Raw genomic sequence first — 22,358 nt, 5'->3', positions numbered from 1 at the left:
GATGCCTGCTTTTTCCAGTTTTGATAGGAAAGGAGACTTTCTTTTCTATCATTCCCTCATTTTCGTGTTTTTTTTTCTTCTATCTGTTTCCCACCCTTCTCCCCAGGGTAGGAGCTGCTTTTGCCCCTCAGACCAAATGTTTCTGAACTCATCACATGAGACAACCAGCAAGGAGATGATTAACTGCAGGTAAAGAAAACAGCTTTAGGAATTGGATTAATATTCCTCTCCTTTTTTCCTTTCAGATTTGTCACCATGAGCCTCTTGTCATTTGAGGCCATCTGCGTTTTCCTGCTTCCCCAAGGTAGGTGTAAAGTCGTCGTTTTGCATCAGTGGTTTCTGTCTTGGATGCTTCCCCATCTCTGGCTGGAGTTCTTCGTTCCCAGGAACGAGAGCTGAATCAGTGCCTCTCCGGTACGTTCACAGATAAACCTCTGAAACATAGTTTCACACAGAAGGGGAGAAAATAATACCTGGAGAAACAGCTTTTCTGAGAATTCAAACATATGACTGATTTGTATGTGAAGAGTCTCTTTGATATGGGAAAAGCTGATGTTACTATTATGATATTAAAAGTTCATAGATTTCTCTAGTGCGAATTATTTGGTGTCTCCAGTGCTTATGACTGTAATCTTCGGAGCCTAAGCCTGGCCTAGCTCTTGTTATCGTGCTGCATCCTTGCATGTGGTGAGCAGAGGGACTGTCCTCCCGTGCACTGGAGTCAGGTCCTTGGCACTTTTCATGCTCTCAGTGTCCTGGCTAGAAGGAATTTCCTCCCATAGATACAATGCTGTGCTGTGTCACCAAATTATTTTTTGCAAATGTGAAATCTATGCAGCAAAACAGCATTTTTGCTGCTATAGATTAAAGCCTGCATGTCTTTTTTATTTTTAAAGGCAGTTTCTAGTGTTGATGAGTGATTATCTGTTTGATCCCACAGTTTTGCTGGTGTTGGGTATACAAGAAATTCATGCTGACCAGGAGATGATCGGCAAGATCTCAGCTGCTGGCCAGTGTAAGTTTGTCTTTAAAAGCAAATCTTTTCTGTTTTCTGAATCCCTTTCTTCTTTGTTCTTCTTGGTGTGTGGGGTTTGTTGGTTTTTTGGGTTTTTTTTTTGTTTGTTTGTGTGTTTTGTTTTGTTTTTTTTTTTTTTTTTTTTTAATTTGGCTCTATTCAGTCTGTAAAGTCCCCAGCAATGCTCTGGCAAGGACAACGTTGTGGCTGCTTCTGCCCTAGCCCGGCTTTTCCCCTCATTGGTATTAGCTCTTCTGGGATGCCAGCCTACTCTGTTTTGCCCACATTGGCTATTTGCCAACCGGCTGGTGTTTCTGTCAGTTCCTTCGGAGCTTGTTTCAAGCAATCCTGATTTAAGGAGCCATGTTTAATTACAGACTTGATTTGCGATCAGACCTCTCAGGTAGCTGATTTCTTCAGGCTGTAAAGCCAGCACCAGCCATGCTGCTGTGAGCAGGGACAACCGGGCTCTGGCTGGCCGGCAGACCACGTTCACTTACAGCTCCTTTGGCGCACATGCAGTTGGTTACTTATAAACTGTATCATGCATTCTTCTGCTAGCCTTTATTTTCTATTTTCTGTCTGTCAAATAATGAATGACATTTTTTCCTATGCCAGGCATGCCCTCCGGCCCCATCCCATAGCACCATGTGTTCAGCTCAGACTTCCCATCCTGATGTGCTGTATTTGGATGTTTCTCACTGATGCACATCACCAAGAGCCCTTCGGTGGGCTGCAGACATCCTGCTTACGAGTCTCTGTGAGAGAGCTGCATTGCTGCGGCTGTGCAGCTGCAATACAGAGATCCCCGCTCCTCGTACCACTGAGCTCCAGAGCAACCTGAAGACCATTTCTCCGTGCCGAGCCCATACTGGGCTAGGGGCACAGCAGTTTTCTCTGTGCATGCTCGGGCAGGCAGCCGTGGTCAGTGACTGCGGGCAAGCACCCCGGTTGTTGCATATCCACATTCAGATGGGCTGCGGGGGCAAGGCTGCCGAGCCGGGACGGCGCTGGCAAGGAGGCCGTGCTCCAGCTCGTCCCCAGCACAGTGCTCCAGGGCAAGGCTGGTTGCCCTGTTAGAACAACGAGTGACCCAGAAGGGAATGCTTTACAACTTTCAGTCCCTCATAATCTGGTATTAGAAAACTCTAATTATAAATTCAGGTTTTTGCTAGCAGGAATGATTTGGAAAAAAGTAGTGATAATAAAAAGGTGATGATAATAATGGGGATAGAGAAAGGACATGGGCCAAAAGGGCTCTTAAAAATTGGTGTGCTTGCTCCCTGTATTGATCTTCTGGATTCAGTTTCCCTTGAAGTTGCTTCTACTAAATGCTGCAGAGGTGACTTTAAAATTTCTGTGTAAATGCTTTGAAAATGTGTCTTTAGAGTCTGCAGGCTGCTTTATTTTTGTCAGTGAAATTATGAGCTTCCACTGCACCATGAGCACCTCAGGAACTTGTACTTGGGAGCAGTTGTGTTCACGCAGGCAGGGGTGCTCGCATGAAGATGGGATAAAAGGCAGATTTTTGTGAAATGTGTTTCTGTCAGTGCCTCGGAGCTGTTCAGAGAGTTTGTGTTGAGAAAAATAAGAGCATGTTTCAAAAAATGTGCTGCAGATGAAACACATCTGCCTCTGTGGGACTCCGTATGCTTTGCAAACGCTTTCTGGATTTGTATCCGTGCCTTGGGCTGGGAGAGGCTGCCGGTCCCGCTGGGCATGGCCGCCTCTCCCCGCTGCTCACCCCTCTGCATCCTCGCCGGGAGAGCAGCTTTCTCTGTGATTAATGATATCACTGCATCGGCTCATTGGCGTTGTTGCTCTCATGCATCCACTGAACTGCTAAAGCCAGGCTGGGGACCTGAAATCTGAGGTGCAAGTCTTGCAGACTGAGGGCTGAACTGGCGATGCTGCAGGCCAGAGCAGGAGTGCATGCGGGCTTTGGGTTGTGACCACCGGGCTGCCCCAGTCTGTCCCTGGCAAGTCTATTTGTCTGGGCTTTCTGCTGTTGGCTGTCTGCTTCCAGAGAGTGAGACTGATAAAGTGCAGTTTCACGGTGTATATCTTTTTCTCCTAGTGATGCAGTGCTCGGCTTCATTAGATGTCCTTTTCCTCTTGGATGGCTCCTACAGCATTGGCAGAGGAAGCTTTGAAAGGTCTAAGCTCTTCGCAGGCAAGCTCTGTGATGCCTTGGACATCCATCCAGACAGGGTGAGTGTCAGGAATGTCTCATTTTAGTTTCAAGCAGGTTGGCAATGTGTGGAAAGGCCAGTGATAATGTGTTGAGTGAAATTGCAAAATTCAACCTAGCAGCTACCATGGGGCCAGAGTATTTATTCAGAAAGATGCAATGGAATTTTGTGAAGCAGTGGGGTTGGAGGACACTTCTTGATTCTTCACAGATTTTAAGTTGTTCCATTTGATTTTGAGAAAAGACATAATAGAATATATATAGAATAAAATATATATAGAATATTCTATTCTATAATCTTTCAGGTTAAAGATTATGATTTGGGTTTTTTTACTGATTTTTATTTTAGTTTGGATGCTCATAGTTTAAAATGGTTGGATCTTTTTGTTGTTTTTTCCCTGGAAAGTTGCAGAATTAGTCTCTGGGAAGTCAGTCTTTCTGTACAGATATAAATGATACAGTCTGCTCGCCCTGCTTCTCCTACAAGGTCTCTATTCCAAAATAAGCCAAAAGGGCCAAAGGGAAGGAGTTCATTGCAAGGTGCCAGCTGCGTACTGAGGCATTTGGGGATCTGTATGCTGCCATAGGTCTCCAAGATGTCATTGCACTCCCCACCTGCTAGTGGTGCAGTGCACTATAGTGCTGGTGCTCACCAGAGAAGAGCAGAGGACTGGCCAGCTGGGACCGCCAGCTAGAGTCCAAGCAGCTGGTATTTACAGATACCCAGTATAAAACACACTAAAATAAACAGACAGGTGTGGCTATGCTAAGTTCTCTCTTGTCCATTCCTGTTCTGGACCTTGGCTCAAACCAAAGTCTAATTTTGGGTGCTGTGTTGTCTGAAAGGAGTGATGAGAGCTGCACTGCTACAGTCCGGGCTCCCTCAGGTCTTACCTGTTCCCTGGAGCCATCCTTGAGGCACCTCTGGGCCTGAATGACACGTTGTGGGGTTTGTCTGAGGGGATTTCAGCCAGACCCAGCTGCAGTTCCAGCTGTGCATCCACTCCCATGTCACAGTGTCCCTAGTCAGGGGCCTTGGAGTGGGCTGGGATGGTTGCTGTACTTCATTCTCTGCTGGAGCCTTTCCAAATAAATGTCAGGTCTTTGGGAAGGCTGTGGCAGGGACACGAGGTCTCTGTGTAGCAGGAAGAGGAACCCGAGGCAGGATGGTGGATGGTTCTGGGCCTTCTGCGGCTTTGAGGACCCCTGATTCATGTTTGTTTCTCCAGAGAGGTCTGGGAGCAGAGGAGCAGGGGCAGGTCTTGTGTTTGCTATTGATTCCCATGACTTGTACATAAAAACCTCCTCCAGACCAACTACTACCACTGCTCCAGGTCCTAAAATCAAAAGCTGCTGCTCTGCCCCTGTTGCAGGGACGTTTGGAAGCTGAAATCACCATTCCCCTCCGTCATCTTATCATCTAAGAAATCTTTCACCCTTCAGATCTCAGCTTACAGCCACACAGCTGTCCTGGTTTCAGCTGGGATAGAGTTAATTTTCTTCCTAGTAGCTGGCATAGTGCTGTGTTTTGAATTTAGGATGAGAATAATGTTGATAACACACTGATGTTTTAGTTGTTGTTAAGCAGTGCTTACACCAGGCAAGGACTTTTTAGCTTCCCATGCTCTGCCTGGTGCACAAGAAGCTGGGAGGGGGCACAGCCAGGACAGCTGACCCAGACTGGCCACAGGGCTGTTCCATACCATATGGCATCATGCCCAGTATATAAACTGGGGGAGTTGGCGGGGGGGCAGCGATCGCTGCTTGACACGAGCTGGGCATCGGTCAGTGGGTGGTGAGCAATTGTATAGTGTATCACTTGCTTTGCATATTATTATTTTATTATTATTATTATTACTACTACTACTATTACTACTATTCTATTTTATTTTACTTCAATTATTAAACTGTTCTTATCTCAACCTAGGAGTTTTCTCACTTTTGCCCTTCCGATTCTCTCCCCCATCCCACCAGGGGCAGGGGATTGAGCGAGCGGCTGTGTGGTGCTCAGCTGCTGGCTGGGGTTAAACCACGACAGTCCTTTCTGGCACCCAACGTGGGGCACGAAGGGTTTGAGATAACAACAGATTAACCAGAGTGTATTAAGGAATTTGTATCTGTTAACGGTTGCTGGTCATAACGTTGATTCATCTGTTCTCGATTTTAGTCTACCTGATCTGCACCATGCTCTTGTTTTTGCAGTACGTGTTAAAGACCGGTGTTGGGTTTTGCAGTTTGCTGTGCTCTGCAGTGATTAGTGATGTTTTGCCTGGGAGATTTTTTATTAAAACACTGACCTTGAGTGTTATCTGGTATTTGAGAGATTCTAGGTGGCTCAGGTTAAATAGGCATCTGCTTTTCGTGGCTCATACTAAATTGACTGAAAGTAGAGACTTGCATCTAGGAACCACGTGCAATGTAGGCTTAGGCAAAAGAATTCGAACATTTAATATTTGCAGATTTGGTGGGTTGTTTTTTTTAAATACCATCCTTCCCCTAGTCTTTCTCTTAATCCTTACATAGACTGGACTGAAAATCAGTAACCTTTTCACCTTTGAAGCTGTCACATTCCATAAAACTTCTTGTAAGGCTTCAGTGAAATATTCTGCATGTATTGCCCAATACAGACAATTTAGTCTGTTTGCATTTTCAATTTTCAACTATAGAAAATGTTTTTAGAGGAGGTAGTGGAAAAATAATTGGTTTGTGTTGCCTAGTGTGTTCAATGCCAGAGGGAGCTGCTTTTAGTAATGGACAGATTGCCTGCGCAGTGTATAAATGGCTTGGTATAAAAGGTGATATTTATAAACTTACCATCCTTGAGGCTACTAGCTACTCTGAATGGATAAATATAGATCTTGAGCTGCCTGTAACTGCAGCAGAGGCTCCTGTTGTTTGCAGATGAATTTTTTTTTTTGCCTTGTTTATAGCCTATATAGATAATGCTGTGGTTTATGCTCTTTTTCTCTTTTTTGAAGTTCATTTAGATTGCCAGTGGCTCAACATGCAAAATGGTGTTTGTCTCGATACAATATAGTGCTCCAAAATCTGTAAATTGATTACAAGTGTAAAGCTCTCACGGGCACCTCTCATAATCTTTTCTTTTAGGTCCGCGTGGGAATGATACAGTTTAGCTCAACTCCCCACCTTGAATTCCCACTGGATTCGTATCTAACCAAACAAGAAGTGAAAGAGAGAATCAAGAGGATTGTGTTCAGGTCAGCTTATTTTACAGCTCTTCTCTTTTTCTGGGCTATGAATGATCTCTGGACTGAGAGTTTTTTGAGATCCAGACATCTCCGCCTCTGCTGTGCATACACCAATGTGATGCTCCCAGGGAGGGGGATGGAAGAACACTGTCTGTGGTCCATAATCCACAGTCCGCTAAAAACGTGCAACCTGGTCTGTCTTTGTCAGTGAAAGTTGATAGGGGAGAAAGTTTTCAGTGTCCACTATAACATGGTAAATAGGGGAGAGTTTCCCATGACCCTCCTGGCAGGTTTTCCTGGCCGTTTGTGCCAGGCAGTGGGTTACATCCTTCCAGGGAAAAGCAAGTGTGGCGTTCCCACAAGGCTGAGCAGAGGCAGGACAGTTTGCATCTTCATTTTTTGGTGATTACAATTTCCTTTGTCCTACAAGGTAGTGACAAAGTGCTGGTCCCTAGATACCTGCGCGTGTGTGTCTGCTGAATTCAAGAGGATCAGGTTTTCAGATGGAAACCTTTTTTCTTCTTAAATGCTAAGACTTGGATGTCTTCCCACAACCTCAGGAAATGGAGCCAGAAGGCTAAAGAAACATTCTCCTTAGAGCCTCTCAAAATCCAAACTTTTCAACTCCGAGAAATACATTTGGATCTACAAAGGACCTGACAACCACCCCAAAATAATACTTGTTTTGATGATAGATGAGGTACTGGTATGGCCTGCGGGTGTCTGCTCTTTCTTTAGTTGATCTGCATTAGGGCTAAAGGTTAGCTCAGCATTTCTCGTGGACGTCTACTGCTGTCCGCATGATGTACATATTGCTAGCAAACGTGATCACTTTTGACTTTTTCAAGCAAGATCAATTGTCTGGGTTTTGTTGTATTGCTTTTGATAAGTTTATCGAATCAAGAAAACCTCTCGTGTAATGTTACAGGAAAAACTTACCAGAAAACAAGATACACTCCTCCTCTTTGGCTGTTGCTTAAAAGTCTGTGAGAGTAGAGAAAGTGAAGCAGTGTTTGGTGTCTGGCACTGAAAGTCCTTGATGACAACACATGGTTGCTGACAGATCGAACAGAAATAATGACCTTGTGCTTGGCCGTTTCATCTAGTTTAAATGGAAAGCTGACATTTCAAAGTAGATAAAATAGTTACGGATAGATTCCAGTTGGCTTCTGAAAAAAACAGGGTGTTTGACGTCTTGGTTCAGACGCTCCTTGATGTGCTTCTGATCAGCCTTTGGCCAGCGAGGTTTTTTCTGTCTTCAGCCCTGTGCTCTGGGCGTGGAGCTGAGAGCACTTGGAAGGAGGCAGCACCAGACTCAAGTGAAGCTTTTGTGATTTATTCAGAGACTGCCCGTCTCTCTCTGGGAATCTCATCCAAATAGCTTTTGAGTTCATTGACCCATTTCAACCAAATTTGGTGGCGATCTCCAAAGCGAAATTTCTTGCCAATTTCTTTCATACAAGTCCATGGCTGGTTACAGGAGAGAAACCTTCATAGTGCTGTTTTTGAGGAAAGGCAGCAGGTAAAGTCCACATCTCCTTCAGCTTCAGAAAATCCTTATTGGAGTAATGCCTTAAACACACATCCACTGTGTCAAAAACCAGCAAACCTCCAAATGCAAATCAATAAGAAACCAAATTTAATGAGCTTTGGTGCAGAGGCTCTCTATTAACTTTTTCTAATCCTCAGGGCTCACATGGGCACAGCTTACTGAGTTCATCAATATTTAGTCATCAGCCTGACAATGTATTTTCCCTCATGCACAGCACTTTTCACCGAGGCGTCTGACAGCTACTGATACCTGGTCAGGAAAAGGCAGATGTGGACATGCTGTGAACACACGGTCATTGAGTATGCTTTGAGATGGTGGAGTGCAGAGGAGGAAGTTCCAAGCGAAAGGGCCTGGCAGGTACTGAATTAAGAAGTTTCTGTGAAAAGAGAGTAGACAGAAAAGAATTAACTTGGGCATGATCAAATGCTTTTCTAGAACAAGCAAATCAGGTGCTAAAGCACAGGAGAGATGTTCAGAAAGCAAATGGCATGTGTCAAGGAGAACACGATGCCTCCAAGAAAGGAGTGTCCCTTGTGGTTTTGTTCCCCTTGGTTGCTCTGGATGGCAATAAAAGCAGCCTTAAAAGGCAAGCATAGGAAGTGATTTCTAGTACAGTTTCTAGGACAGAATTAGAAGACAGCTGGAAATGTCTCCTCTGATCTAGTGGCTTCACTATCAACAGGTCTAGAGCGAGCTCCCAGTGAGCTGGGCTCTCTCTGGTATCAAATGTCCAGTTGGGGAAGGCACATTACAGACATTCCGCATTGTGCAGGTGGAGAGCTACCAAGAAAGGAAGAGGGAGACTGATGCCCATGCAGGATTTACCTCTTTGAGATAAGCAAATATTCAGCCCTCCAACAACAAAAAGAGATAATGTGTTGTAGGCAGGGATCAAAGCTGGCGACAGTAGCTGAAGAACTTGCAGTGCAGGTTGCCCTCGGTTTTTACACAGGACGAAAGGCTTTTGCCCAGTGTGTTGTGTTGTAGCAAGGTCTTAGCCTGGTGATGGCTGGGTGAGGAATGCAGGTGGTTGATGTGAAGCTTGGGTTGGTTGCATCAGGTGGCTGGCAGCAGGGGCTGGGGTGCCTGGGTAGCCTAAGTCTCTGAGTGTGGGAGGTAGATAGGGAGTTGGGGCAGCTGGGGCTGATTTCACCCAGCCACCTTGGGATCCAGCTGCACAGTCCACCAAACCTCATCCTGTGAGACCAAGGTGAGACCCTCTCCTACCTCCTCTCCAAGGTCTCTGTTATGTTACCCATGGCTTCTACTTAAATAAAACTTCAGTGTTTGGCTCACAATGTAATCATTCCTGCCTCAGCCTGACCGAGATGATAATTTTATATATAATTTTGATGACATTTCATGGTACAGAGAACATGGAGCCCAGTCTTGAGTAGGCATCTCTAACAGTCATTTAAAGTTAAGTCTTGAAAGCAGAGGACAGTCCTTGCCCCATAGAGCTCAAAAGCAAGAAATAACAACTAAAGTAAATGTGTAGCCCATATAAACAACCACACCTTGTTCTTCCCCTCCTAGGCCTCTATATAAGTATAGCACTCTCCTTTTTTATTCCCTCCTACTTTATTTTCAGCACCCTCTGCAATAAGGGGCTCCTTCCCAGTTCACATCCAGTATGCCGTAACCAAAGAGACCCTAGTGCTATGCAGACACTGGCCATAACCCTGCAGGCGTGCTGCGAGCAGCTCTTCTCTTGAGGGCCAGAGGGACCTCCCTTTTCCCACCCCGGGCTTTGTGCTGATGTGCAGCATACCTCTCGGACAGCTCTGATATCTATGGGCTCAGCAGGGCAGTCAGGCTCTTAGGTTAAGGAAGCATCCAGCAGACAGCAAATCTCATTCTTTAATAACCTCACAATAAATGAGTCTCAGGATTTCTAAAGCATCTTTGACTAAAGCTATTCTCTGGCTAGCTGTAGGTTATTTTCTACTAAAACTGCATTCAAGTTTGCTTTTCCTTGGGAGTTATTGCCCAGCTGCAAGGCTTGATGTCTGCCATTCCCTAATGCTTAGCAGCAGCCCAATTTACGTGCTGATTTATGTCACCACTGGAATGTGCCCCCTTTGGCATCCAAGTCCTTGTGTGGGTTTAGTACTTTGCTACTGGGAGGATTGCTGAGTATTGAACTGATTGCTTTCTACCTCAGAAACGTTTCTTTCTCCAGGGCAGAATTCAAGGGCTGTCAAAATATTGAGGTAGCTGGCTCCTGTCTCCAAAAGAAGTGTGGGGTGCAGCTTGTGTGAATGCCAGTGGCTGGTGCACCTTCCCTATCATACCAGCACTGCTGGCAAGCAACCTAGCAGATGAGGGTATTGCTTTTAATTGAGTTTAGCATGGGTTTAGACAACTGGAGCAGCAGGTGGCTTTTCTTAATGTTTACTTTCCTAGTGTAAAAGGTAATGGTGAATCCCTGAAAAAAGCATGCCTTGTGTTCAGTCCTTCTGAGTTTCCGGGGATACCCTAAGAAGCTTTCAGCATTTCTAAATCAGGAGCTTTACTACAGGATGGACAAATGACTTTTTGTAGAAAATCAGATTAACCTGCAGATCAAACGGGGAGAAAAAGGCAAGGACTTTCTGCACACTGATGGACTGCAGACTCTCAGTTACAAGCTGGGACACATAGCTCCCTGCCTTAGCTCTTGGTCCAAGAACAGCAGAAGGTCCCATGGAGGGAAAGGGATGATGTGTGACAAGAATTTATAGCACATTTATGTGTCAAGAGAAAGGAAAACACTTTGAGAGGCTGATCTTCGTTCATTTTGCCCACTTGTACTGTGTTTCTGACTGGAATACAAGAGGTTGTTGTAAAACATCTTTTTGCATACAACTCTTAAAGAAGTGACTGCAATTTTCAGACGGAAAAACAGAAGCAGTTGAGACATTTGTTGAAGCTGGAAATAGAACTCAAATATCTGAGAGCTCTGGTTCCTCCTCTGATTGCAGGAACACTGCTGTGTGTTAAAAGTCTTATGGAGACTCCTCTGGGTTGGAGAGGAGTGAGGTAAGGGTGGGTAGGTGGGACCTATGGGTAGGAAGATGATGAGAACGGCAGGATTAGACATCTCTGTGGATGTGTTCTGTGGCAACAGGCAGAAATATGCTAAGTTTCCCACTAGCAGGGGGTGGAAACTTGGAAATCAAGTGGTAAATTCAATATCAGGAAAAGAGTTTTGATTTCTGTTTTTTCAATTTTATCTCCTTTCTTTCTAGAGGTGGGAGCACAGAGACAGGTCGGGCTCTGAAGTACATTCTCCGCAAGGGATTCCCTGGTGGCAGAAACTCAAGTGTCCCTGAAGTCCTGATCATCATTTCGGATGGAAAGTCCCAGGGCAGCACCGCAATGCCTGCAACGCAGGTGAAGGAGAGACACATCACAGTTTTTGCAGTGGGAATCAAGTTTCCAAGGTAGGGAGCTTTCTACAGAGTTGGAAATGGAGGCCCAGCTAGCCAAATGGCAAGTCCTAGTGAGTGAGAGATGGTCTTGGGCTAGATATGAGTTTTGGAAAGAGAAAAGGGGAATTTGTGGGGTAACACAGGCATAGAGGAAACACTAATTTGGTGACTGGTGTAGAAGGAGGACCACAGTTGGTGAAGGAAGCTCTTCCACTGAGTAGAGTTACACTACTGCCTGAGACTAAACACACCAGGATCTTGAAAACTCTTTGAAGGGTGTCATGGTTCTGCATCAGCTGTTTGCTGTACAGGGATTGTTTTGGTACTCAGTTCTTTGGGGATGACTAAGGGGATGTCTTGTTACACAAGTGGTTGAACCCCACCTTGCTCGGCAGGTGGGAGGAGCTGCACGTGCTGGCTAGCGAGCCCACCGAGCAGCACGTGCTCTTTGCTGGAGATGCCGACGATGCTGCCAACGGCCTGTACAGCACCCTTACCGGCTCTGTCTGCAGTGCCACCACTCCAGGTAACCCCGGTCCTGGCTCCTCCTTCATGCCCATGCTTTGAGCTTGGACCGTGTCACTGAGTGAGAAAGATGAGGCAGTGTCGGAAAGCCTTCGGGGGAATTAGCAGGGGTTGCACTTCGAGGTAACCTACTTCTGGTGGCCAGACTGGATGGCATGCTTGTCAGCTACCTCTCCAAATACTTGCAAGCTGCAGGATCCTAAATGTGTCTCGGTTCATCTCTGAAAATGGGAATATTGGTCCTTGCTCAGATCATGGGGGATAGAGGGATAAATACAGTTGTCTTAAATCTTCTAAGGAACTTGGCTGTGTGTTAAGGGGAGGCCACCAGGGGCTCACAAGAGATAGAAAAGATAGAACTAGAGTCATTCAGAGGTAGAAGAAAATCAAATACATGAATGACGAAGGCACCAGAGGGGCTGAAAAGTTGTTATTGAACCCTGAACTCAGCAGTATGAGTTTTATAGCAAAGCAAAGGAGGCTGAATAGTGAGCACTCCAGAAAGTGGGGCAGGCTGGTGAGCTTGTGAACAGAAAATTTCTCTTCTGGAGTCTCATGGAGGCTTTTTGAAGCACTGCCTGGTCTGCTGTTGGCAGGTAGATGAGGAAGACTAACCCATTTCAAAATGGTGCTCCACTCCCACACAGACTTTGTATTTTCAGGCAATTGGTCCTAGTTTGCATTTGTTCTTTGCTACAGGCTGCAAAGTTGAATCCCACCCTTGTGAACGCAGGACCCTGGAGACTGTGAAGGAGCTGGCTGGAAACTATGTGTGTTGGAAAGGCTCGAAGCAGCCAAATGCAGTGCGTGCATCGCTGTGCCCTTTCTACAGGTGAGTTGGACACCCACATCTCTAAAAGTGAGTGGGGCTGAGAGAAGATGAGAGATAGAGTAATGAGGCTTTTATCTGACCTTGACTCTTTACTGGGATGAAGATCCCTCAGAAGACTGATGCAAACATGGTCTCTAGACTTACGAAGAGGCTCTCCCTGCTCTGACCATTGGCTGATCCGAGAAGCAAAGGGTAAGAGGAGGAGCTGAGACAAAGAAGCAGAAGATGATTAGCCCAAGAGCACCATAAATATTAGAAATGGAATTGGCATTAGTTTCTTACCTGTTGAACCAAGATGCTTTGGAGTTTGCATCTCTGTACCAACTCTGTGCTGCAGAGGGTTTCTAGGTCTGGCTCCCTGCGTTGGCACCAGTTCTGTTTTCGTCTGTCCAGGCTTTCTTCCTTTCAGAGAAGCCCCTTTTCCTTTGCTTGGCTGCCCTGGGGGGCTTGGGAAAGACTTTCCTATGGAGAGGCTCCAGCCACTGGCAGAAAATAACCCCCAGGCATAGTGCGGCAGTGCCAAAACGAGGATGCACACAACGAGCTGCATTGTCAGGTCGGTGGCAGTGAGCTGCATGAGGGAAATGTCCTCTTGCCCAGGGAGAGGAGACTGGAGCTGAAAACCAATAAAGCATGTCAGGTCCTTCAAATAATAATGTCACTGCAGTCCGTACAGCGGGAGAAATGCTTAAAAAATGAGCTGTGAAGGGAAAGGCAGCTTCGTGCTCTCTGCTGATAAGAAGGAGCTGAGTGAAAGTGCTGTTGTGCAGAAATTGGTAAGGGGGGTTGTTTTTCCTTTGAAGAGGTGCTTCATGTGTTTGTTTTAATACCAGGCAGTCAGACTAATGTTTGAAAATCACCCCAGATCTGGGCTGTGCATTGATGACCTGCTACATAGATATACTGGGGGATGGTTGTATGGACAATTTCAGACACATCCTAATGGCTATGACGTTTCCAGATATTTGTACTTTGGAGCCAATGTGGGAAAGCAGAGCAGCTCTTGGCTCGCTTACGGCATCCCAAAGATCATGGTTTTGGCCACAATTGCTGCGAGTTTGAGCAGCCCTAATGCAGAGCACTGGAAGATCGGTGGCGTGATGGAGCTGCAGGTATTAGAGAAATAGAAAACTGATTAACAGGGATGAAAGTTTAAAGCAGAAATTATCTCATTGTCAGGAACCTATGTTAGCTGCCTTCTTATGTGTGGCCAATATACACTCCTGCTCTAGGGTGGGGTTTTTTTCATGTCATCTTAGGGCAGGGAAATAATGGGGGAAGTTGAAAATTCCCATTGGGAGGCACAGCTGAGGACTGAGGATTTCTTCCCAGTCTAAACCTTGCTTGTTCACTAGTTGTTACAGCTGGGTAAGTTAGATAGTAGAATTAGTATTGGATAAGAAATTCTTAGTGCTGTAAATTTTCTTTTCGTTCCAATTTAGAGCAAAAAGTTTAACATCTCTTCTGTAGCAACTAAAAAATAATTATTTGGAGCTTTAAATATACATCCATAATCTTTAAATGTAAAACATTAAAGTAGAATTCAAAACCAAAAGAGTAGATTTGATGAAATGATGTTTTTTCTTTTGCCGCCCCACTCAGAATGGACAATTTCTTTTGAAATACTTGTTTGGAAAAATTGCGTTTTCAAAGAAAATTTATTCCATTTGAAACACAGTAAGGTCAACCTTGAAGGTACCTTGTTAATCTTTAAATGTATGATAGGTTTTATTCTTCCTGTTTCAGGTGGAAGAGAGTCTTGATAAAACACCCGTCCAGATGCTTCCGAACTGTATGTCCAGGTAGGACTTACCCTTTTTAAAAATTTTCTTTACAAAGCATGAAAGGTAATAACTAAAGAATAAAAAGATGAGGTTTTACTCTCACTTCTAAAAATTTTGTTCTGAGTGAGAGATTGTGATCCTTAACAAGAAGTTGATATTATGTCCCCTTTTTTGTCTCATGGATATCTATGACTAGAGTTCTTTTGGATTAAAATATCTCCCCATCAAATGATGGGGAGATAACTTCCACTTGAGGAGCCAGTTAATCCTCATCTGTTTGTGTTCCTGGGGCAGAGGCTTGCACTGCTTCCCACTGCCTGCAGGGAGTCACTGCTCTCCAGCTAAGGGAGTGTGCAGTGAGGTGCCTCCACTCATTCACTGGTACCATGAACATCACCAGTTTAGCAGGGAACCTGACACTTGCTGGTTGCCAGCCTGTTTTTGTGACTGGAAATTGCTATGGTCCTTGAGTTCTGCCCTTAACCCCCTTAACCTTTTGCTGGTTCAGATGACAGTGGCTTTATTTTCTTTGTCAGTACAACATTGTCCAAGCATCAGGCCAGACTCTGATCCCTTCATTACTGGTGTAAATCTGGAAGGGCTGCATGAACTTTAGCAATTCTGTATTTAAACGTATGTAACTTCATTGGCGTTATTCCAAAGCAAATGAAGTGAGGTCACAGTTTGGTTTGCTCTCTTCACCGCTGCATGTTGGAGAGCCACCCCAAAATGAAATTGCCATGGAGGTGACTGGGGGTGCACGTGGCCCTGCATTAGTTCAAACTCTGCAGCAAGTTGGATGAAGGTTTGACCCCTTTTCCACTGACAGCGATGCTCACGCTGGCGCGGGATGGGAAGGGGCAGGCTCCCTGCTGACTCCCTGTCTTTCCCTTCCCTGGTCCCGTTTAGACCCTTGTGACTCCCAGCCGTGCCAGAACGGGGGCACGTGTGTCCCAGAGGGACTGGACAAATACCGCTGCCTCTGCCCGGTGGGGTACGGAGGAGACATCCACTGCGGTAGGTGTGAACCTGCGCTCTCCCTCCTTCCTTCTTGGCTGTGTCCTGCCGTTGTGGTGCCTATTGCATGGCCATAGGGATAACTGGGGTTGGGCTTTACTCTGGGAGACAGGCTGAGTTTTCTTTCATGCTGGTTATGACTGTCAGGCCCAGTGACTGGCTCTTGCTGCTCAGAAACTTTGTGGATATGGAGAGCACCAATACTGACTGTCTCGCCTTGGTGTGGCTGCCTTTGTTTCTAAATGCAGGTGCCATGTGAGCAGAAGAACAGAGAAACTGGGAGAGACACTTAAGTATGTCTGTTGGTCTCCTCCCTGCACACGTGGGCCCAGGAGGGACTCCTGATTTTGGGGGTTCAATGTAAGAAACCCAAGAAGGTCCTGATCTTCAGAAAATGCCTTGTACTTACATCCCCCAGAATCGACTCACACTTTAAAGTGTCTCAGGGTGTTACAGATGAGGGTCTGGTGCTTGGACTCTCTCCTTTCTCCACGTTACACTGAAACTCGGAGTGTTTTCCCCAGAGTACTAAGAGAGTGGCGTTGTCATTTCTAATTTTAAGTTTGCCATCCAAAAATCCAGGAATCCCCCCAGACTCCCATAAATATTTCCTGTCTCTAAAGGCTTATGTGGCATTCAACCAAAATAGTGCACTCCTGGCACAGTTGTCCTCCAGCTCATGCCATGTCTGGCAAACCACTTAGGTTACTGGACGTAATGTCCCTTCTCCACACCACAGGGCTTCCAGCAGGCCCCAGCTGAGGTGCCCAGCATGCTTGTCTTTTTGCCCTGCGTATGACAAATTGCTGTCTCCCTTTTCAGCCCCAAAGCTGAGCCTTGAGTGCAGTGTGGATCTCCTTTTTCTGATGGACAGCTCGGCGGGGGTCACGCTGGAAGGGTTCCTGCGCTACAAAGCGTTCCTCAAGAGGTTCCTCCAAGCGGTGATGGGCCAGGACTCTCCAATGAACGTGGGGGTGGCCCAGTACGATAACGATGTCAGGATACCCATTGAAGTGGGCCAACACAAGGATGCATTCAGTCTCATGAAGAGCATTGATGCTTTGAATTTCAGTGGAGGAGGAACCCTGACGGGCAGAGCCCTGCAGTACATTGCACAGCATGGTTTTAGGAGCACCCCAGTCTTTGCAGAGGTACAAGATGACCTCCCACGCGTGGTTGTCTTGCTCACTGACTCCAAGTCTCAGGATCCAGTGGCAGAAGCCGCTAAGTACGCAAGGGACCGAGATCTCTTCTTGATCGGTGTAGGGAGCAGCTTTGTGAGAGCAGAGCTGACCAAGGTGACTGGCAATCCAAAGCAGGCAATTGTCTACTCGGACCCCCAGGACCTGTTCAACAGGATCCCAGAGCTGCAGAGAAGAATCTGCACTGTGGACAATCCTGAAGGTAAGACTGTGATATGGGCATTGTGGGATGAGTTTGTCAAACCATGCAGAGGTCTTCTGAACTCCACCAGGGAGGAGGGAAGGACAGAAGGATGAATGTCCTTGTTTTGTTTGTGTCAGTCACAGATCCAAGGACTAATCTTCCATCACTGCTTTTTATGATGGGTCTGTGCCTATTGGTGTGAAAGGGTCATAGATCACCCTTCACAGTCAGTGATCAGCAGTGATGAATTTTGCCCACCATTTCCCCCTGTGCATTTTTTTGGTCAGAAAGGAGTACATATATACTCTGAAAAATACCGTGTTTGCACTCTTTTATCCAGGCTGCCAGGCGCAGTCTCTTGATTTGGCATTTGCGGTGGATGCCTCGGCTGGAGTTGGCCTGGAGAATTTTCTGCGGCTGAGGGACTTTGTCAGGAGCAGCTTTTTGCATTTCAGCATCAACCGCGATGTCACCCAAATTGCCCTTGCCGTCTACGGCAGCAAAGCTCACACTGTGTTTGCTTTGGACACCCACACGAGCAATTCAGCTCTCCTCCAAGCCATCGACCAGGTGCCTTTCATGGGGGACTCAGCCTCCGCTGGCAGCGCCTTGCTGCATGTTTATGGTGATGTGATGACAGTGCAGAAAGGAGCAAGACCTGGCGTCAACAAGGCAGTGGTGGTGCTCACAAATGGAGGTGGCGTGGAAGATGCAGCTGCCCCAGCTCAGCAGCTGAGGGACAACGGCATCTTGGTGTTTGTGGTTGTCATCGGGGATGCACAGAGGGAGACACTGCTGAGGGTTGCTGGGTCTCCCAGCTACCTGGTCCACATCTCCTCCTATGAAGACCTGCAGCATTACCAAGACGTTATCATCGAAAGAATCTGTGAAGGTGAGAACATCCATCCTGTCTCTTTATGCTGGTGCCACCAGCTAGTGGTAAACTTTGTAAAACAGGTATAGCAGGGACTTTCTTCTGTAGCCATTGTTATCACAGGATTTCTGATGCTCTACAGAGTGAGCTTGATATTATCTTTTGCATTTTACAGATGGGGAAACTATGGCATAGATATGTGGCATTTGTCCAAAGCATTCCTATAGGAACAGGAACCAACTTTCTTAAGATTCAGTCCAGTGGGTGAGACCGGGCTTAGTGTGACTGGCTCTTTTCAGCCCTGCCAGGTCTAGGTTCTGCCTTCCCTGAAAGAAAAAGAAGTTTTCTCATTTTCTGATGTTGCTTTAAACCTGTAGAATTTGCTGTGCATTACTGTACCCCCTGCAGTGTTGTAGGGGGGGGCTTAAGGGGACACATTTCTGCAGCCAACAGTGTTGGTCCCTGAGTGAGGTCTCTGCTGTCTCATTCAACAGGTTTGTGCCCAGGTGTTTGTGAAGTGATGGGTCTGAAACCTCATCACTTCTGTTCCTCCTTAGTGTCCTGCTACTGAAGTTATCATGTAGGCTCTCAAGATTTTGTTTGTGTTGCACAGGATTTAATCCTAAATTCAGAATCTGTCCATTTTGAAGCCTGCAAACTGGTAAATTGAGGCCTTCAGACAACTTGTGATTAACTTTATTTGCAGGACCAAATCCTTATCTCCAAAGTGTTCAAGAGGGAAGAATTTTCAAATATTCATGGAAAAGCTCATGTTTGTGCAAAAAAAAACCAAACCACACTTCCTTTACAACTTCTAGTCCTGAGGGCCAGTCCCCAACTGGGAAAAAATTGACTCTGATACCAAGTTTGAAACACTTGTGTGCTGAGTGTGAGTGCCTGTGTTTGATGGAAATCGGCTTTTCAGAAAGGATAGCAGCCCTGGTTTGCAGACCTTAGTGGTAAGGTGCTTCTAGTTAAATGTCATGCATTGTTTCTCATTCAAAATAGGCTGAGTTTAACATCTAGCTATTTGCTTTTGTTATGTTTTAACCCGTTTGTAAGATGAAAAGCAGCAGCATGTTGAGTTTCAGCACAATCAAAGGTCCTTTTCATCTCTGGGCATGCCTGTTGCTCCTTCAGGGTTAGAAGGAACTACAGCATCGTCTCTTTGGGGTGAGGAGCCAGTCTCCTGGCAGGCTCTGCCGATGGTTTCTACCTGGAGCTTTTCAATGTGCTCCTATTGCAGTGGTATTTTCAGCTGTGTTGTTATAAAAACAATCTACTGTACCATGAAATTAGCTACAACGCCACGGATGAAGGGGAAGAAACGGCAAGGTTCAATGAGTCAGGGTAATAACATATCATTTCCTGAGACTGAATTGCTGCTTTCATTTCATGTGCAGGTAATCGCTGTTTGTACTAGATAGGCTGGGACCAAGGGCGATGTAAAGATAAGCCCTTCATTCAGTCTTCTACTCCAAGTCTGAGACTCAATAACAGAATCATTGTCTGTGAAAGGACTTTAAAAATTTATGACTCATGATAAAAGTATGTGAAAAACAGACCCTGCCTCTGGACACCTGAAATACCATATTTATTCTGAGGCTCAGCTGAAAAGAGACAAGAAAAAAATGATCCAGGCTCTAGGAGAAAAGATCCCAAGCATTAAATATCTATTAATCTGATTAATGGAAATACAGACTCTTGGGATCATCAAAGGGTATAATTCCTGAAGTGCAAGAAGCTTATTTGAGATAATACTGTGTTAACAGTAGGCTTGAGTTCAGACAAATGGTGTCTGGGCAGAATAGCATGATCCCCCAAAGAGGGACCACAAGGTCATGCTGTCGGACAGCTGTGGAGGGAAGTGGGGACGCATGGCATGTGGAGCAGAGAAAAGGTCTCTGGGGAGCAGCCAGCACCTGGAAGGTGAGTAGTGGGTCCAAGAGGTCCCTCCAGATTTTCTTGCCAGCAGCTCTACCAGCCTACGATGAAAGCAAAAGCGCCTGTTCCTGGGGATATGCTGTCGGGCAGGACCCCATCTAGCATGTCTCATGACAACAGAAATGTTGTTGAACCCAACTTGGCTCCGTATAAAACCAACAGGAACTAAAGACTTGAGATGTCTCAGATCTGGGATTTGGCTGTCAAAAAAAGTGAATTTCAAAGATAATTTTGCCTATCTTAGGCGTAGGTTGAGAGTTTGTGTGCGAACTCGATGTGTGAGAATGAGTACAACTACGTAAGCTGTAGTAACCGTCCTGATGGATAGCAATAGAATTTTTCTTTCAATAGAATCTTTCTTTCTCCCCCTTTTCCAACTCTCTTGGCGTGTGCTTTTTCTACCACAGAGCAAAAGGCAAGGCTAGGTCCAGACTCTACATCTCGCAGTTGTTCAGCAGAGGAATTTCACACCCTGACCAATGCTGCGGTGGAGTTGCCAGCAAATTCCTCTGGGACGCTGCTACTTAACCTACCACATTCACAGCAAGGCAGCATGAAACACTGCCAGCCCTGCTGACAGCTGGGCTCTGCTGTGTTAAGACGGTTGGGAAAGCTGTCACATACTTCACAAGAACAGGACTAATAACAACTTGGGCCATGATTGCAGGCTTTTCACTCAAACTCCTAGAAAAAAGCCCATAAGTTTTTCTTGTGTTGTTTTCCATTTGTGCCATCCCTGCTTCTCAGCTGACTTCTTGTCCTTGCTCCTCTCTGATGTAAACTCTGGCCCTCTCCAGGGCAAAATGGGGTTTGAGCTCCAGTGGTGTTTGGGGTTGTAAACTGCTTGGAGCAGGGCACGTGTCTTGCTCTGCATTGGCAATGCCTGGATCTGGGGAGTTTAGAGGTGCTCACGTGTTCAGTGCACAGCTCTGAAGATGCTCCATTTTGCTTTTCTTTGACATTCAGCCTAATGTGGTATCACTCTTTTAAGCTTTATTAGGAATATTAGCTTCCAGATCAGAACATTTAGCAAAGCTGTTCTTCCTTTTCTCTAGGTTAAATGCAAAGGAGCTTGTCCTCTGTGTCAAGACAGGGTTGTGAGCTTGCATCTTCTGCCATGTTAATGTTGTTTTCCCATCCCGTTAGCCCTAGATGACATTTTCTGATGCCTGGGATATATAGTTGCTGTTATTTTTGCAGCATTCCTGATGGACGTGGGTCCTATTACTACTCTGTAGATGTGCCTGAGCCTTCTGTTCTGCTTGTGTTTGTTGCAGAAGCAAAAAGCCCCGTGAACCTGTGCAAACCCAACCCGTGCATGAACCAGGGCGTATGCATCCTTGGGCCTGGGAGCTACCGGTGCGAATGCCACGGCTGGGAAGGACCCCACTGTGAGAGCAGTAAGGATCGGCAGATGGCAACCGCAGCAGATGTCTGTTCTGCCCGGCCCCTCTGAACGGATCCCACATCTCCACCTCTCCCTTGAGCAGAGATGTGGCTGTAACTCTTGCACAGCTGTTTGGTGGATGGGTCTTGGTGCTGACAGGGCCTCTGTCACATGGAAAGTGGAGAGTTTTGGGCTGCTGAGGGGAACAAGGGCTTCTCTCAAGTAGCTGTGCCCTGTTTTACACATTCACTAAGCGAGTTGACTGTGAGGGGACCCCAAGAAGGTCTAATAATTTTAGTAATCATCTTCCACTCTGTTCCGTTCCTCTTTTCACTCTGCCCTGCTAGAAGAAATGACCCTCCTTAGCTCCTGGGGTGGAAAGCTCTAGCTTGCTTTTAACGGGAGGGAGCTGTCTCTGTTGGAGTGTGACCCTCTGTTGCTTTCAGTGCTTTCCACAGTGCAAAACCCTCCCCATTGCCTTCCTCCTCTTCAGCAATGGCCAGAAGGTGGTGAGCCTCCGGCTCCCTAGAGGTGGTCTGTGCCCATAGTGAGAAGTTCTCAATTAAGTGTTTTTTCCCCCCTAGTATTGTGCTTTTTACCTGAGCCGACGAGTTCTGACTTCCACCCCATGGCCTATAATGTCTGTCAGCTAAAGCCAAGCTTTGTTGGGTTGTAATGGACTGAGTGTGAACTTATCCCGTGGTCCGAAAGCCCTTACCCCACATCTGTGTTTCTGTTCTGCAACAGGAGTTCTCCGGCGTGATTCTCCGAGATCCCGGGTCCTTCCTCCACATGCCCACGTGCAGCGGAGTTCAAGTGGTTTGCAGCACTTCTCCAGAGCCCCCCGGCACACCAAAAGGCACGTGGATCAGAGACACTGACACAGATGCACTGAGTGCTCCAGTTCTCTGACTGGGAACCCTTGCTGCCACTCACAGGCACAATCCAGCAAGCCACCCCTGTCCTTGGCAGTGATCGAGTTGCTCCAGCACAGGGACTGTGCTGAGGCCATTCCCAGTTCCTGCATTGCACAAACTGGGGTTCCCAGTGCTCTCTTTCTTTTTTAATTGAAGTAAATATTTGCGTTTAAGTATTTATTATTGGCATTTTGCATTTTCTCACCCAGATTCTAGTGCCATGTGGGTTTTTTTTTTTTTTTTTTAACAGATTTCTTGAGAGATCTTTGGGATAGTCTGAAAATATGTAGAAGTCTGAGCAATTCTGGAGCT

General features: G+C 46.2%; 1 protein-coding gene across 1 annotated transcript; it reads left to right on the top strand.

The window, feature by feature from the left end:
- Positions 1–136: 136 nt before the first annotated feature.
- VWA2 (von Willebrand factor A domain containing 2) lies at positions 137–22,010 on the top strand (the record flags this gene model as incomplete). The annotated part of the gene is made up of 14 exons (XM_082308909.1): positions 137–189; positions 246–304; positions 941–1,015; positions 3,093–3,226; positions 6,315–6,424; positions 11,198–11,392; positions 11,776–11,906; positions 12,605–12,737; positions 14,484–14,539; positions 15,431–15,538; positions 16,361–16,942; positions 17,265–17,816; positions 21,020–21,142; positions 21,877–22,010. 14 exons carry the CDS (start codon positions 137–139, stop codon positions 22,008–22,010), a joined length of 2,445 nt encoding a protein of 814 aa, XP_082165035.1.
- Positions 22,011–22,358: the final 348 nt, after the last annotated feature.

This window comes from Platalea leucorodia, assembly GCF_965183815.1.
Source record: "Platalea leucorodia genome assembly, chromosome: 4".
NCBI lineage: Eukaryota > Metazoa > Chordata > Aves > Pelecaniformes > Threskiornithidae > Platalea > Platalea leucorodia.
This window is presented reverse-complemented; position numbering and strand designations above follow the sequence as displayed.